This window comes from Carassius gibelio, chromosome A4, assembly GCF_023724105.1.
Source record: "Carassius gibelio isolate Cgi1373 ecotype wild population from Czech Republic chromosome A4, carGib1.2-hapl.c, whole genome shotgun sequence".
Lineage (NCBI taxonomy): Eukaryota > Metazoa > Chordata > Actinopteri > Cypriniformes > Cyprinidae > Carassius > Carassius gibelio.
The window spans coordinates 33,233,844-33,247,724 of NC_068374.1; the positions used below are offsets into that span (position 1 = coordinate 33,233,844).

General features: G+C 37.3%; 1 protein-coding gene across 3 annotated transcripts in view; it reads left to right on the top strand.

Annotated features, from left to right (window-relative positions):
* The window catches only part of LOC127978236 (anoctamin-1), a 37,301-nt gene extending 23,874 nt beyond the window's left edge, over positions 1 to 13,427 (top strand). For all 3 annotated transcript variants that reach the window (XM_052583185.1, XM_052583186.1, XM_052583187.1), the window contains 7 exons: positions 296 to 396; positions 4,125 to 4,270; positions 6,974 to 7,126; positions 7,232 to 7,284; positions 8,174 to 8,355; positions 10,882 to 10,987; positions 12,051 to 13,427. In XM_052583185.1, coding sequence (XP_052439145.1) covers positions 296 to 396; positions 4,125 to 4,270; positions 6,974 to 7,126; positions 7,232 to 7,284; positions 8,174 to 8,355; positions 10,882 to 10,987; positions 12,051 to 12,410 — 1,101 coding nt within the window. In that variant the 3' untranslated portion in view covers positions 12,411 to 13,427. The remainder of the gene's footprint in view (positions 1 to 295; positions 397 to 4,124; positions 4,271 to 6,973; positions 7,127 to 7,231; positions 7,285 to 8,173; positions 8,356 to 10,881; positions 10,988 to 12,050) is intronic.
* The last annotated feature ends 454 nt before the right edge of the window (positions 13,428 to 13,881 follow it).

Consider the following 13,881-nt stretch of genomic DNA (forward strand, 5'->3'; position numbering starts at 1 on the left):
AATGAAATGAAATGAAAATGAAAATTTAAAGTATAATAAATTAAAAAACAATTATTTTAATTGTAATAATATATCACAATATTACATTTTTTTCTGTATTTTTGATCAAATAAATGCAGGCTTGATGAGCAGAAGAAACTTCTTCCAAAAACATTAAAAATAGTAATGTTTCCAAACTTTTGGTCTGTACTGTATGTGTATAAATTTGAACCCCCCCCCCCCCCCCCCACCAAAAAACATCTTGCGACTGTACTCATCATGACACGGTCAAAACAACTTTTACGTTTCTTCCCAGTGTGCTCCTGGTGGCTGTCTGATTGAACTCTGTATCCAGCTCAGTATCATCATGTTGGGAAAGCAGCTTATTCAGAATAACATCTTTGAGATCGGCATTCCGTAAGTTCCCTCTCCTCTTTGTGGATCTCATAAAAACACGCTCTACCACTTTAGCTTTTTTATCTGGAAACCTTAGAAAGATCATTCCTTCAGTGAAACGATAAACACTGTTCCTACTGAAGTTGGTTTATAGACCAGGAAATCCCAGGATAGTGAGGCAGGCTTTGCTCTCACTTTCTGCTCTGGTGCCTTTCTGACTTATTTTGCAGTTTTTTTCTTTTATTCAGTTTCTTTTGCTCCCTCTTTGCATGCAGACAAACTTTCTGACACGCCCCTCCTTGTAGACTAATAAGCTGGATTCCTGTCTCATTTCACTTGTTTGCACAAGTGGTGCATCACGTCATTAATGAATGGTTAAAATGCAAATCAGTATGACTGATGTTGATGGCATAACATGGAATAAAGTCTGTACTTGCAGCACATATAAAAAGGCAAATTATCACCATTTGTGCTGCAAAGTGCCTGTGTGGCATGCATGCATTAAAGCATGAGCAGACGACTGCAGAAATCTGGGACGTGATTTCCCCTGGGTGGCGAAATGGGTGAGTTGTGGACTTTCCGTTTTGCGGAAATCCCTTTTTAGCCTATATCTCCTCATCCTTCACAAGAACACCAGTTTTTTTTTCCTCTATATCCTTTTCCACAAAGATTGCTTTGATGAATGACACATTCAGTTGCTTGTGACCTATCTGATAAACATGACTGCTTTCATTTATGATTTATCATGAAAGAGAGTGTTTTATCTCCACATCTTTGTCACGCATTTTGGTAAATTTAAATGAACGTGTGCAGCTAGCCAGAAACACTCAAAGAACTGAATGCCTCTTGTTCCCGTGCTGTGCTAAGCTTAATCACAGAGTCCAACCCTAAAATGTCTTTTTATGAGCTACAATAGCAACTTGTTGCTGAGTTGATTGACAGCTAATCCAAATAACTAGTCCTTTATGGCAGCTCTGTCCTTTTTTGCTCTTCCTCTCGTTGTAAACCATGTGTGAGCATGTAAAACACTCCTATCTTTGGCATGTTTTGTAAAGTTGTCATTGCAAATGTACTTTCAGTCTCTCAGTTTTTACCTCAGAGTGCAAAAGTAGTTCTTTTAAGAATGCAAATTGAAAAAGCAATATGGCCCATGAGAGGAGAACTGAGTCAAACCCATTTTCCCGTTCAGTTCTATAAATATTCACAAAAGTGGACTTTGGTGCAAATGTACCATGATGAAGGTCAGAATGACTTGATATCCCCTCACGCAGAGACCTGACCTACTTAAACAATCTAATCTCCCCACAGACCAATGCTGTAATACTATATTATACTAATGTGCATGCTAAAAACAGAGCCGTACACGTTCAAAAGGGACAGTTCGTCCAAAAATTAATTCCATCATTTACTCACCCTCAATTTGTTAAAAACCTGTATGTGTTTGTTTCTTCTGTTGAGCACATAAGAAGATATTCTGAAGAATGTTTGTAACCAAACAGTTGCCATTGACTTTCATAGTACGGAAAAAATACTACTGAAATCAATGGGTACTGTCAACTGTTTGGTAACCAACATTTTTCAAAGTATCTACTTTTGTGTTCATGTACAACTGAAGAAAGAAACTTAAAGGTGAATAAATGATGACAGAATTTTCATTTTTGAGTGAAAAAACAGTTGATGGTAGCCACTGACTTCATTTATTATGGAAAAAAATATGGACGTCAAGGGCTACTCTTAATAACAAGTATCTACTTTTGTGTTCAACAGAAGAAACTCAAGGGTGAATGTGGACAGACTTGAATTTTTGGGTAAACAAACTATTTTTGGTAGTCATTGTCTTCCATAGTATGAAAAAAAAAATACTATGGAAGTCAGTGGCTACCATCAACCGTTTGGTTAACAACATTCTTCGAAGTAGTTTCTCATCTAAAGAAAGTAACTCGAGTGTGAATAAATGATGACCGAATTTTAATTTATGGGTGACCTATCCCTTTAAAGTCTGTTTTAGTTGTCATTGACAAGTTGTTGTTCACCAATAGGATTTTTTTTGCATGTGACTTCATGAGCATTCTCAAATGCAAATGCATTCCAACAGCTGGTGAATGAGAGCTTTATCACAGATGGAGGAAAGCACTTATGATACAAAGGTGTGCATTAAAAAGTAATGTGCTGGAAAAGGCTGTAGTTTTGGAGACTAAATAATGCAGCAGATGCATTTGGAGGGTTTTATTGGGAGCGTTAATAGGCTATAGACGGATGGACCACATGGCCCATTTCGTGCACTTGGCCAGTCCAGTGTAAACTGTCATGCTTTCTCTCTTGCTTTTCTGATGAGGATTCTCCAATCACAAAGCCTCGAACCTAAAGCGATATCTGTGCACATTCTGTCTGTTTTAATGACTTGGAAAAAAGCCTCAGGTTAAATTGGATCAAAATTATGTTGTGATTGTGATTGCATAGTGATTAAATTGTAATTAAAATGTTTGCTGGCGTGCTTTTATGATTATATACATTATATCCTGTTACACTGAGCTTTAGAATATTACAACAATGGCTTATTTTCCTAATTTTCAGAACTCACTCATGTAAGCAACCTTTCTTTTGTGCTTTATGAGAAGTTTATGAGAGGATTGTTTTTAAATGTGGAATAACTCCAAACACTTTGGGAGTTAGATATGGTCACTTTTATGGTCCAGTGATCTCCACTGGCTCTTTTAGGTATTGTCGGTTGCTTTTGAGTTATAACTATAACATGTAGAATCACTAGTCAGGCTGTCTGTGTGTTTTAGCATTGAATTGAGATATTAAATAGGCTCGTTATTGTCTGACTAATTGACATATTTCCTGTAGAGTTTTACATCCAGTTTGATTTTAGTCTTTTTCTTGTAACCCGGCTGGAACAGACAGTCTTGAGTCTGTGCGGTTTGAAGAAAAAATCCCAAACAAAGTGAACAGATAATGAGTTTTCCAGAGAGCTCTTCCGAGTCTTTTGTGTATATGTGTGTATCAAACATATCGGTCTGTCTCCTGTATGCACCTGCTTGTGGTTAGACCAATAAATCATGGAGCTTCTGGCAAAGATTCATGCCATTGCAAGTTCATTCTCAAATGAAGTTAAAGCTCAGAAACCAAAAAAACGAGTTTAATATGATGATAGAAGAACAATTTTGTGAAGAAAATGAGTGGTGTTTGCCTGTGCAAAAATCACTACCATGATGTTAGAATGTGTATATATAATTTTTAATAAAGAAATTTATGTATAATTTGTTGATTTATATAAAATGTGTATATATATATATATATATATATATATATATATATATATATATATATATAAAATGTGTATATATATATATATATATATATATATATAATCAACATAAACTATATAATATACATTCTAAATATATTAATAAAAAATTAATAGATATAATTATTTATATTATTGTCTAGAATATGAATACAAGTTAATATATAATTTATACAATTAAAATGTATATAGAAAAGTGCAGCTGTTTTGCTTTTGAAAAATCGCCAACTACAGTATAAGCAATAGTAATATTTATGTAAATGTAAACAAAGCACACAATATGTCTGCATGCAATTCATATACTGTTCTTAGAAACAAACCTGACACTTGACTCACTATCAAATCTGGGTCGTTTTAGCTGCAAGGTCAAGTTTATAGCAGCGGTTTGTGTGTTTACATTTGGTCTCGCTCTCTTTCTCCCTCTCATTTCCCGCTTCAGAAAGCTGAAGAAGCTGTGCCGCACACTCAAGGACAAAGAGCGGGAGCCCGAGGAGATTGTGGAGCAGCCGGGTCGCCGCCAGCAGTGGCACCTAGACTACGACCTGGAGCCTTTTGACGGACTCACACCTGAATACATGGAGATGAGTGAGTGACACTCCACTCTGTGTAAAAGCATGCTCAGGGTGAAGTGAGAAAACATCTAGTTAATCAAATGCATCCCCTTTAGCGAGAACAGCAGGATTTGTTATCGGAGTTATGCACAGGTCTCTGGATTTGACACACCCCAGTGTTTCACGAAAGATGCTCGGCTATTAAAGTTTGTGATTCATTTTAATGGTCAGAATTATGAATGAACATTGAATTGGGCCAGTAGACCAAGCATTTGTTTTACAGCTGTGTTTACAATCGGGAAAGGGCCTTCATTCGCTAGCATGTGGCTTACGGTGATACACAACTGACTGAGTGTTTATGTAAGTTGGCATGAAGGCGTCTGTAAAAGATTTGAAAGCCTGGTGGGTAAACAGCAAAGTTAAACATCTGAACACCAATGCAAACTTGAATTACTATTACTCATCCTACATTTATACAACACAATTATGCTGAGAGCTAAGACGGCGAAAGAGGTTTCCTGACACGTCTGCAAAAAAAAAAGTTTATTTTACCTTGACTCGAAAGCACTTTGTTTCGAAACAGCTCTGTTGTCATTAGTTTTTTTTTTATGTTTTGCTATATGAAATTTAATGCAGGTACACAACTAGAGCTTTATTCTGTAATTATATGATCTGTGGAGTTTATTTCGGTTCCCTATCGTGATTGTTGATTGAGCGGTTTGATGTAGGACCGTTTAGTCCCTGAAGTGCAGGCGAAGTTACATAAATGTCTATCAGAGACCTGTGCATGAGAAAACCTGCACCTTAGTGTTTTCTTGGAAATGTATGGATGCTTTAATCCACTGCCAAGTAAAACAGTTTTCCATTTTTTTCATGTTCTTTATACAAGAACCACTTATGAGACTCTTCGAATCTAAGAAACGATTGGGGAGAAACTGAAAATAACCTCAAGTCCTTAAGTAATAACACTGGAGGGAGTTCACCACCCACACACTGTGAAAGATACTGTATTCTCAGTGAAAGCGGGGGAATGAGACCCTCTCGTATGGATGTTTATGTAGGATACCCTCCTGCCTGATCTCTCTCGAAGCCATAGTTTGCATGCTGCACAGAAATGAAAGGCCATGTGTCAATCAAGCCAAATAAGGAAATGCAGTTTCCCACAAGGCTTATGTTGCACATGTTGTTGATTGACACGTAATCAGCTTTGTGATTGACACCCATGCTGGTAATGTCAAATTACTGTAGAAAGACACCTGTTCCTAGTTAATCACCACATCAAATAAGTAGTGGTTTTTCCAGTGTTACTATGATTTGTGGTTATTTGATCTATATATGTGTACACATGCACTGTATAAGTCTATTTTTATTCATTTATTTATATTTATTTATTTTCAGCAATACTACACTTTAAGAGTTTGGTGTCAATAATTATCTTTCATTTAGCAAAAAAAGCATTTAATTGAGAAAAAGTATTTTTCTTTTGCTAAGAAATAATGTCTATTTCAAATAAATGCTGCTCTTTTGAACTTTCGATTCATTTCTGTTCAATAATCGTGATTAAAAATGACTGTTTTCAATAATGATAATAATCCGAAATGTTTCTTAAAGGGGGGGTGAAATGCTCGTTTTCACTCAATATCCTGTTAATCTTGAGTACCTATAGAGTAGTACTGCATCCTTCATAACTCCAAAAAAGTCTTATATTTATAAGAGAAAGATAGTCTGTACCGATTTTTCCCGGAAAAACACGAGCGCCTAGAGGCGTGACGTGTGGGCGGAGCTAAAGAATCACGAGCGCCAGTAGGCTTTTGAGTTGGAGCATGTGGAAGCTGTGACACAGATCCAGAGGCTGAAATTTAACAAGAGCAGCATCAGCAAAGGCGGTATGCTATGTGGTATGTACTGAAACTGTATATATTTGCTAAGCGGTTTTGGAAAATGACTAAGTTCCACTTTGTCGTCTTTTTTTTTTTTTTTAAGCTGTACATGTGGAAAGTGCAGTTTGATGACAACATCGCATGTTGTTTACTTGATGTGCTTACGCGCTGATAGCTAAGTTAACAACACAGAGCTATTTGAAGCAGTTTTACTCACCGCATGTGGTTCCAACACACGATCGTGACCCTTTTCCGTTGGGGCTGCATTATCCTTAAGAAATAAATAAGAATTTTCCATATAAGGAAATTCCGCTCCATCTAACGTCACACAAAAATAGGAACAAAAATACTCCTTCAAACGTACAACATAATTTTTGAAACTTTGTCCATGTTTAGCATAGGAATCCAACTCTTTAACAGTGTAAAAAACTCAGTATGCATGAAATAGCATTTCACCCCCCCTTTAAGTTGCAAATCATCATATTCGAATGATTTCTGGAGGATCACGTGACACTGAAGAATGTAGTAATGATGCCGAAAATTCAGCTTTGCATCACTGGAATAAATTACATATTAGAAAATATTCAAACAGAAAACAGCTATTTTAAATTGTAATAATATTTCAAAAATTTACAGTTTTTACTCAAATAAATGCAGCCTTGGTGAGCATAAAAGACTTCAAAATCATTAAGAAATATTACTAATGCCAAACTGTTGAATGGCTGTATAAAATCAATATTTAATCCTTAATGTCTGGTAATAGACAGCAGTATTATAGCTCTATCAATCAAACTCATGTTTGTTCTCCAAATGTCTCAGCATGTAATCTACATGTTTGTTTGTTTTCCATTCTGCAGTCATTCAGTTTGGTTTCGTGTCGCTCTTTGTGGCCTCATTCCCGCTGGCTCCGCTCTTCGCTCTCTTAAACAACATCATCGAGATCCGCCTCGACGCCAAGAAGTTTGTCGCAGAGCTTCGCAGGCCAGACGCCATTAGGGCCAAAGATATCGGTAAAAACCTTGAATTAATTTTTACACTACAACTATTCACTTGGATGCTTAATCAAACTCAGATCTACTAATTTAATCTCTGAACTGAAGTGTTTCCTCACACAGGTATTTGGTACAACATCTTGAGCGGTTTGGGCAAGTTCTCGGTCATCATCAATGTAAGTTTCTGTTATATAACTCTGCTGCTCACCACATGTTAGTCATATAAGTCCTCTTTATGGAAAGTTAATCATTTAGAGGTATCTTAAAGACCCTAGGGTGCATCACTGTTAAAGAGATCCTCTTCTTGTTTTCAGAAGACTAACATGACTAAGATTCTTCAGATTTATATGCTTGGGTTCACATTATTCATGGAAGGAATACATTTGTGCCTGTTTTAGCACTGTACAGATGTTCTTTCACCTGTACGGTTTGCTTCATGCATGTCTCTCCTACTTAAGACTGAATGATAAACCTCTAGCAGATTTATTTTAATAGATGTGATGTTCCCAATATGAGAAGAGCATTCCAGTAAGCCTTATGGTAAAGACCTTTCAGCTTCTCTCTCAACTTTTATTAAGAAAGCCACATTTGCGCAGAAGCCCGACATCTTGACTCCAGCTGTGTTGTTCTTTTGGAAATCAAGTATTCGTTTAATGTTACAGCTATTAATTACCTCTCCAATGCAATTAAGTGCTGCACATTACCAATGGTACCAATCTGCATGAAGATTACCTTTAGTTTTATGTGTTCCTTGGTGGTCTGGAGTGTTATTATAGTATCATTATAGTTTTTTATTAATATTTAGAATTATTTTATTTTTTATTTTTTTCCATTTTAGTTAAAGTTTTAGTAATTTTTCTTGTGGGGTTTTGTCTTTTTTTTTTTTTTTTTTTATAAATATGCCTGTATTCCAGTTTCAGTTATTTTTGTACATCAAGCTAAACTAAATTAAAATGAGAACTGCTGCTTTAGCAACTATCTCAAAAAAAAAAAAAAAGTTATATTTCTTGCTTTTACATTTTTATCACATATTTTGATCTTTTACCTGTTCTTTTATAATTTCAGGCCTTTGTCATCTCCTTCACGTCAGATTTCATCCCTCGCTTGGTCTACCAGTACATGTACAGTGAGACGGGGACCATGCATGGCTTCATCAACCACACGCTCTCTTACTTTAATGTCAGCAACTTTAAACCTGGAACTGTGCCTTCCGTCTCCAGTCTCGGCAAAGACATTACATTCTGCAGGTTGGAAAAATGAATTATATTACTAACAATAATAAATCAACCGATTTATTGGACATCCATTTCCTGTGGTAAAATGACTGTGATGCACAGCTGCCTATTGTTTTGATAAAACATGCAACTTGGACATCTAGTGCAAAACTGAATAGTTGCAAGCAAACTGATTGTACACAGCACAATGGTTCTTGGTAGGACAGCACACAGGCCGTAAACGAGCGTAGGACCTGTCGTTTGCACCTTATAAATCATGTCTGAAATAAACATGTCGAAGCTATTATGGTCTGAACATACTTGATCCTCTTGAACGGCGCCTGGTGAGATTGCATGTACGTATTCTTCATCAGATTTTTCTACTTTTGCATGTGGTAAACTCAGATAAGAGGGCAAAACAAATGGTTCTTTTACATCTTTACAGCATAAACAATCAACCAGCCTATCCAGTTCACCGTATTTAGTTCAACGGTAAATTACAAAGAACTGGATAACACATAGAAAGTGTAGCTCGCCAGTTCTTTTGTTGAAAGCTCAAATTAGACACAATATTTAACAAACAGACACGCATTTTTGATTCTTTGGAAATCTACTGCATGCTCACAAATTCCTTATGGGCTTTTTAGTGGATAGACTTCTGCAGAATCCAACTGTCATCCACCTTTTTCATGTTTTAGAGATGAGTTGAGAGCTGTAACTCATGATGTGTTTTACAGAATCGTTCCACAGAATTCTGTGGATTTTCCTTCATAATCAGAGCAGGAAATGTGGAAGAACATGCACAGGTTCTGTGTGGGCCTAAGTAGTTTTGTAAACGTTCTTAATGTGAGAAATTGTTTTCTAATGAAGCTAGTGATAGTAATTGCATTCATCAGTTCTCTGGAAATAATCATTTCCAGAGCAAACGGCGTTTAACCCTCACACTGAAGTGGAGGAAAGAGAGAGGGAGAGACAGCTCTAGATGGGACTCCATCACCCTGAAGTGTGAGATCTCACCGCCGCTTTGCTTATCTCAGGCGGCCTTCACAAAACAGATCCGAAGCATGTCAGGAAAAGTGCTTTTATCAGAACCTGTCTGCTTTTTCTGCTCCAAGCAGTTGAGAACGAGATTACGCTCGTTTGTAGCTACTCAGACCAAAGAGAAGTGGCAATCTGATGTCTGGGTTCCTTTGACCCTCAGTCTGTTTGTTAAGAGGACAGATAGATGGAGAGCGAGCAAGAGGGCAAGCTTGTCAGTGGCTTAAAATAGGGTCGAGGAACAAATCAAGCCCATGTTTTTACTGCACCACCTTTCTGGACTTGTATAACCAAACACGGACTTCACCCCAGAGACCATGTCTTCAGATGAACATATCTGACTGTCTGAAGAAATCAAAACCAGCCTGACACATTCCACATAGATTACTTTATAGTGGGTTATTAAAGTCTCAGGAAATCAAAACTTCTGGGAATAGCCTGGTTTAATGAATTAAGTCTGCAGGATATGATCAAAATATGCTCCGTTTTCAGTCATCATGAGCAAGATTGACTCCTCCTACTGTAACTATATATGGCCATTCTAGAAGTTCGAGTATATTTCAGGTCCATTTGATGAAATTGATAATGATTGAGGATTTTTTGTTCTAACAATTTTCTTCAGTAATAGTGTATACTTAAATCCACTAAGAGATGTACTATAATCTCACACACATATTTTGTGTTTTTCAGTTTTCTTGAAATTGCCTTTATGCCCCTTAAATTACAGTTGTTGCAATGACTGCTTTTTGAATCGACAAGTTCAAAATAATCAATAAAAATGTTAAAATTCAGGATTATCTATATTCAATTTAATCTGATGGAAATGGGCTTCCATTAAAAAAAAATAATAATAATAATCTGGTGATGTCATTTTCTTCTGTGTTATTTTGAACACATTATGGTAGTTTCTTTCTCTATTTGATCTCACATATTGGACATGGAGTATATTAATTGTTCAATGGGTACATTGTTATGGTTTGCAGTATTTTTGATTCAAATAAATATTAAAATTAGAAGTTAACTTGGTGAAGCATGCCATTGAAATAATGAGTTCCAATGGTGAAACTGTCAGCTATGTTACCTGTCAGCACACACAGCATGTCTGCAAAATAGCTGACAGATTCACCACCAGGGAAAACCAATGTTTCATTGCAATAACAAAATGGTTTTTAATGATTAAGGCTTGCAACTAGGAGATGCATTACACTAGTAAAATAATCCAACTGAAACCAAAAGTAATTTTATTGAGAAAGCACATTGTTTTTTCCTGGTAGGAAATGTACCCTTCTATACAGAATGACTTCACTGCATCCCAACAGGAAATAAATCTACAAAGTAGTTGTTAAACTAAAAAACAAAGACGCAATTCCTTCTTTTGCACTAGGAATTTAATGCTGTTATTATTTTTTGCCATTTGTAGCCTATGTGTTTATTTTTATTGCCAACCAGCAAATGATCCACACTGAGATAAAATAGCTTTAAATAACTTGGGATGTCTGTTTTTTTTCTTTTTCATTTTAGGTACAAGGACTACAGAGAACCACCATGGTCGAGTGAGCCTTACCAGTTCTCCAAACAGTACTGGTCAATTCTTGCGGCTCGGTTAGGTTTCGTCATACTGTTTCAGGTACAAGCTACTTATTTTACCATTATCCCCAATCTAAAAGCCTAAAATAAAATAGTTTTACCCCTAACGAATGCCAGAAAGGGACTATCCTTTTTCAGTCTAAACCAAACAAATGAAAAAGCCACACAATAGCTAGCTCAGCAACGTGGAGCTTCAACCACATTAAAATGATGCAGTCTTTGCACTTTTGGATTAATAGTCTTTATGCTGGTCAGAATAATTGCTGTAACTCAGTAGAAATGTCCTACTGTCAGCAGCTGTGGGTGGAAACAAATTCTATTGAAATGTAATTAAACAGCAAACCAAACTGTAAAAGTAATAGTTACCATTACTTGAAAAATTAAATGTCATTCCAAGTGTCGTTCCAGAATGAAAGTTCATAGTGAACAAGAAAAATTTGCTTTTCAATCAATAAAGTCTTAAATTTAGGATTTTCCTCAGACAATGCTTATGTGTGGCTTCAAACGACATACTGTTAAAACGTTTGGGGGGCAGCTAATTTTATTTTTTTTTTTTAAGAAAATTGATACTTGGGTGCATTAAATTAATCATTTATATTTCTAACAAAAATCTTGAAAAAATATACCAACATTTACAGATTTACAGAATACAGTTTTCAACATTGCTAAATAATAAGAAATGTTTCTAGAGCAGCAAATCAGCATAAACACATGATCCTGCTGAAAATTCAGCTTTGCATCACAGAAATAAATTACATTTGACAAATATTTTCAAATATAAAACAGTTCGTTGCAATTGTAATAATATTTTAAAATGAACCATTCTTGGTCAAATAATTGCAGACTTGGTGAGCATAAGAGATTGAAAAATCTTGTCCACCCTAAACATTTGAACTGTGGATTGCATACTATATATATATGTGTATGTATCACTGGCAGAGCACCAATACCTGATGAAATGCTACCTGGTGTGTAAAAGATCCTCCATCTATTGAATGGAAATATATGTTTCCATCACAGCCTCTGATGTATATTATCTCCTGCGCCCAACGGTTGAAGCGTATGTGAAAATATGTGTACTCATACATCTCCCACTCCCCCAGAACCTGGTAATAACCATGAGCATGCTGGTGGCCTGGGTGATCCCCGACGTGCCCAAAAACATCAGCGAGCAGCTGAAGAAGGAGAAGACTCTTCTGGTGGATGTCTTCCTGAATGAAGAAAAGGAGAAGTTGCAGCTGATCCAGAGCTTGTTCTCCAGAGATCTGACACAAGAACAGCAGGAGGAGCTGAAGGTGTCCGATCAGACCTCGCTGCCTCTTCAGCAAAGCCAACCCGGACCGCTCCCTCCCACCTCGTCCCCGGCTCCTCGCACCCGACCCCGAGCCGCAAGCTTCAGCCAGTTCACCCGCCAGATGTCCATGTCTCCCCAAAGCAACATCACCCAACACACGGCCGTGTGAGGGAAGTCGGGTGAGAGAAGAGGAGTCTCGAGTGCATTTCTCAGTGCTGGATTGTAAGGATTTGCTGAAGTTTGAGGCTCTGAGTTTTGGGAATAATCAGGTGACCTCGATCCTATGTTCCTGTTTTTTTGTACTAGGGAATGAGGGGTCACTCCTTTTGGTCTGTAGTCTGAATGTCTGTCTTGCAGGCTCCACATCTGGTTTTTAAACCCTCAGATGTTCCTATACCATTTTGAGGCGCGTCTGCACGCAAACTTGAGCTTCAGTAGGACCGCTTGCAGATGCAATCATTCCACATGCACTGACGTTCACTGGAACACAAGCGGGATCCTCTCAAATGCACTTTTTTTTCTCTATGATCTGCTCTTGAGAGAGGATGTTTGTCGGCACGAACTCGTAAAGAGCGGCACGCATTTGGTGATGTTGCGCAATCTGTTCATGCTGTCCAAATGCAAACTGCTTTGCACATTGTCCACAAGATGTAGCATATAATGGCAAGTAATCTTTCATTTTCTCAGGTAACAGCGTCACTAGGCTGTATTAGTTCTCATCAATATGGGTTAATAAAGACTATGATGCGTATAAGTAAATTAAGGCGCAAAGAACACAATTTCAATGTGATACTGCGACGTATTCTGTGAAACGTGTGGCGTTCTGTCTTTTTAATGCTCCAGGCCGTAATGTTACACATTAAGGCAATATGTAATTAAACTCACATTTGTCAGTCCATGTATTTATGCTATGCCTCCTTGTGATAAAATGCAGGGCTGTAGATTCAGATTGCACAGCATTTGCTGTATTTATGATTGTGGAGCAGCTGGTCTTTTTGTGCCATGTCAAATATAATCCTCACATGAATTTGCCGTCACCGGTGTGGGAAGGTTGAGTGGGGGTTACTGTCATCCAGGGAGGAATCATGGATGGATGTTGTGTGCCAACATCTGGCCATCAAGTTATCATTCACCATGCCTCATAGGACTTAATATTCATGCAAGAAGAATAAATATTTATTCCCTATTATGCGCAAGTGGGTTTTCTTTCTTGTCCTCAAGGCATTGTGCTACAAGTCCCACGGGGTCAATTCACTTGAGTTTTCGACTTCTAGCAACGCGCAGGTTGTTTGTTAGACTGTAATACCCTGATGATTGCCACAAAAGCTTAACAAAGCCTACTTTACCCAGTAGACGTTGCTCCTCTGTTCGCTTTTTCTGCTTTAATACTTCAGGATTTTGATCTTTGTGTGCTTTCGCCCCAGAGCCACATTTGATTTATCCCTGGGGTCTGGACTACACAATTTGAGAGGATTACAATCTTGGCAGATACCATGAAGTCTGTCCTATGTGCTTTATAGTTTCATTACACAACCAGGCTGATATACACATAAATATTTGCATTTCCCAAAGATTAAAAAGCATACGATGTGGGCAAAAGTTAAGCAGCTCAAATCTAAAGAATTGGCTCAATGCAACTT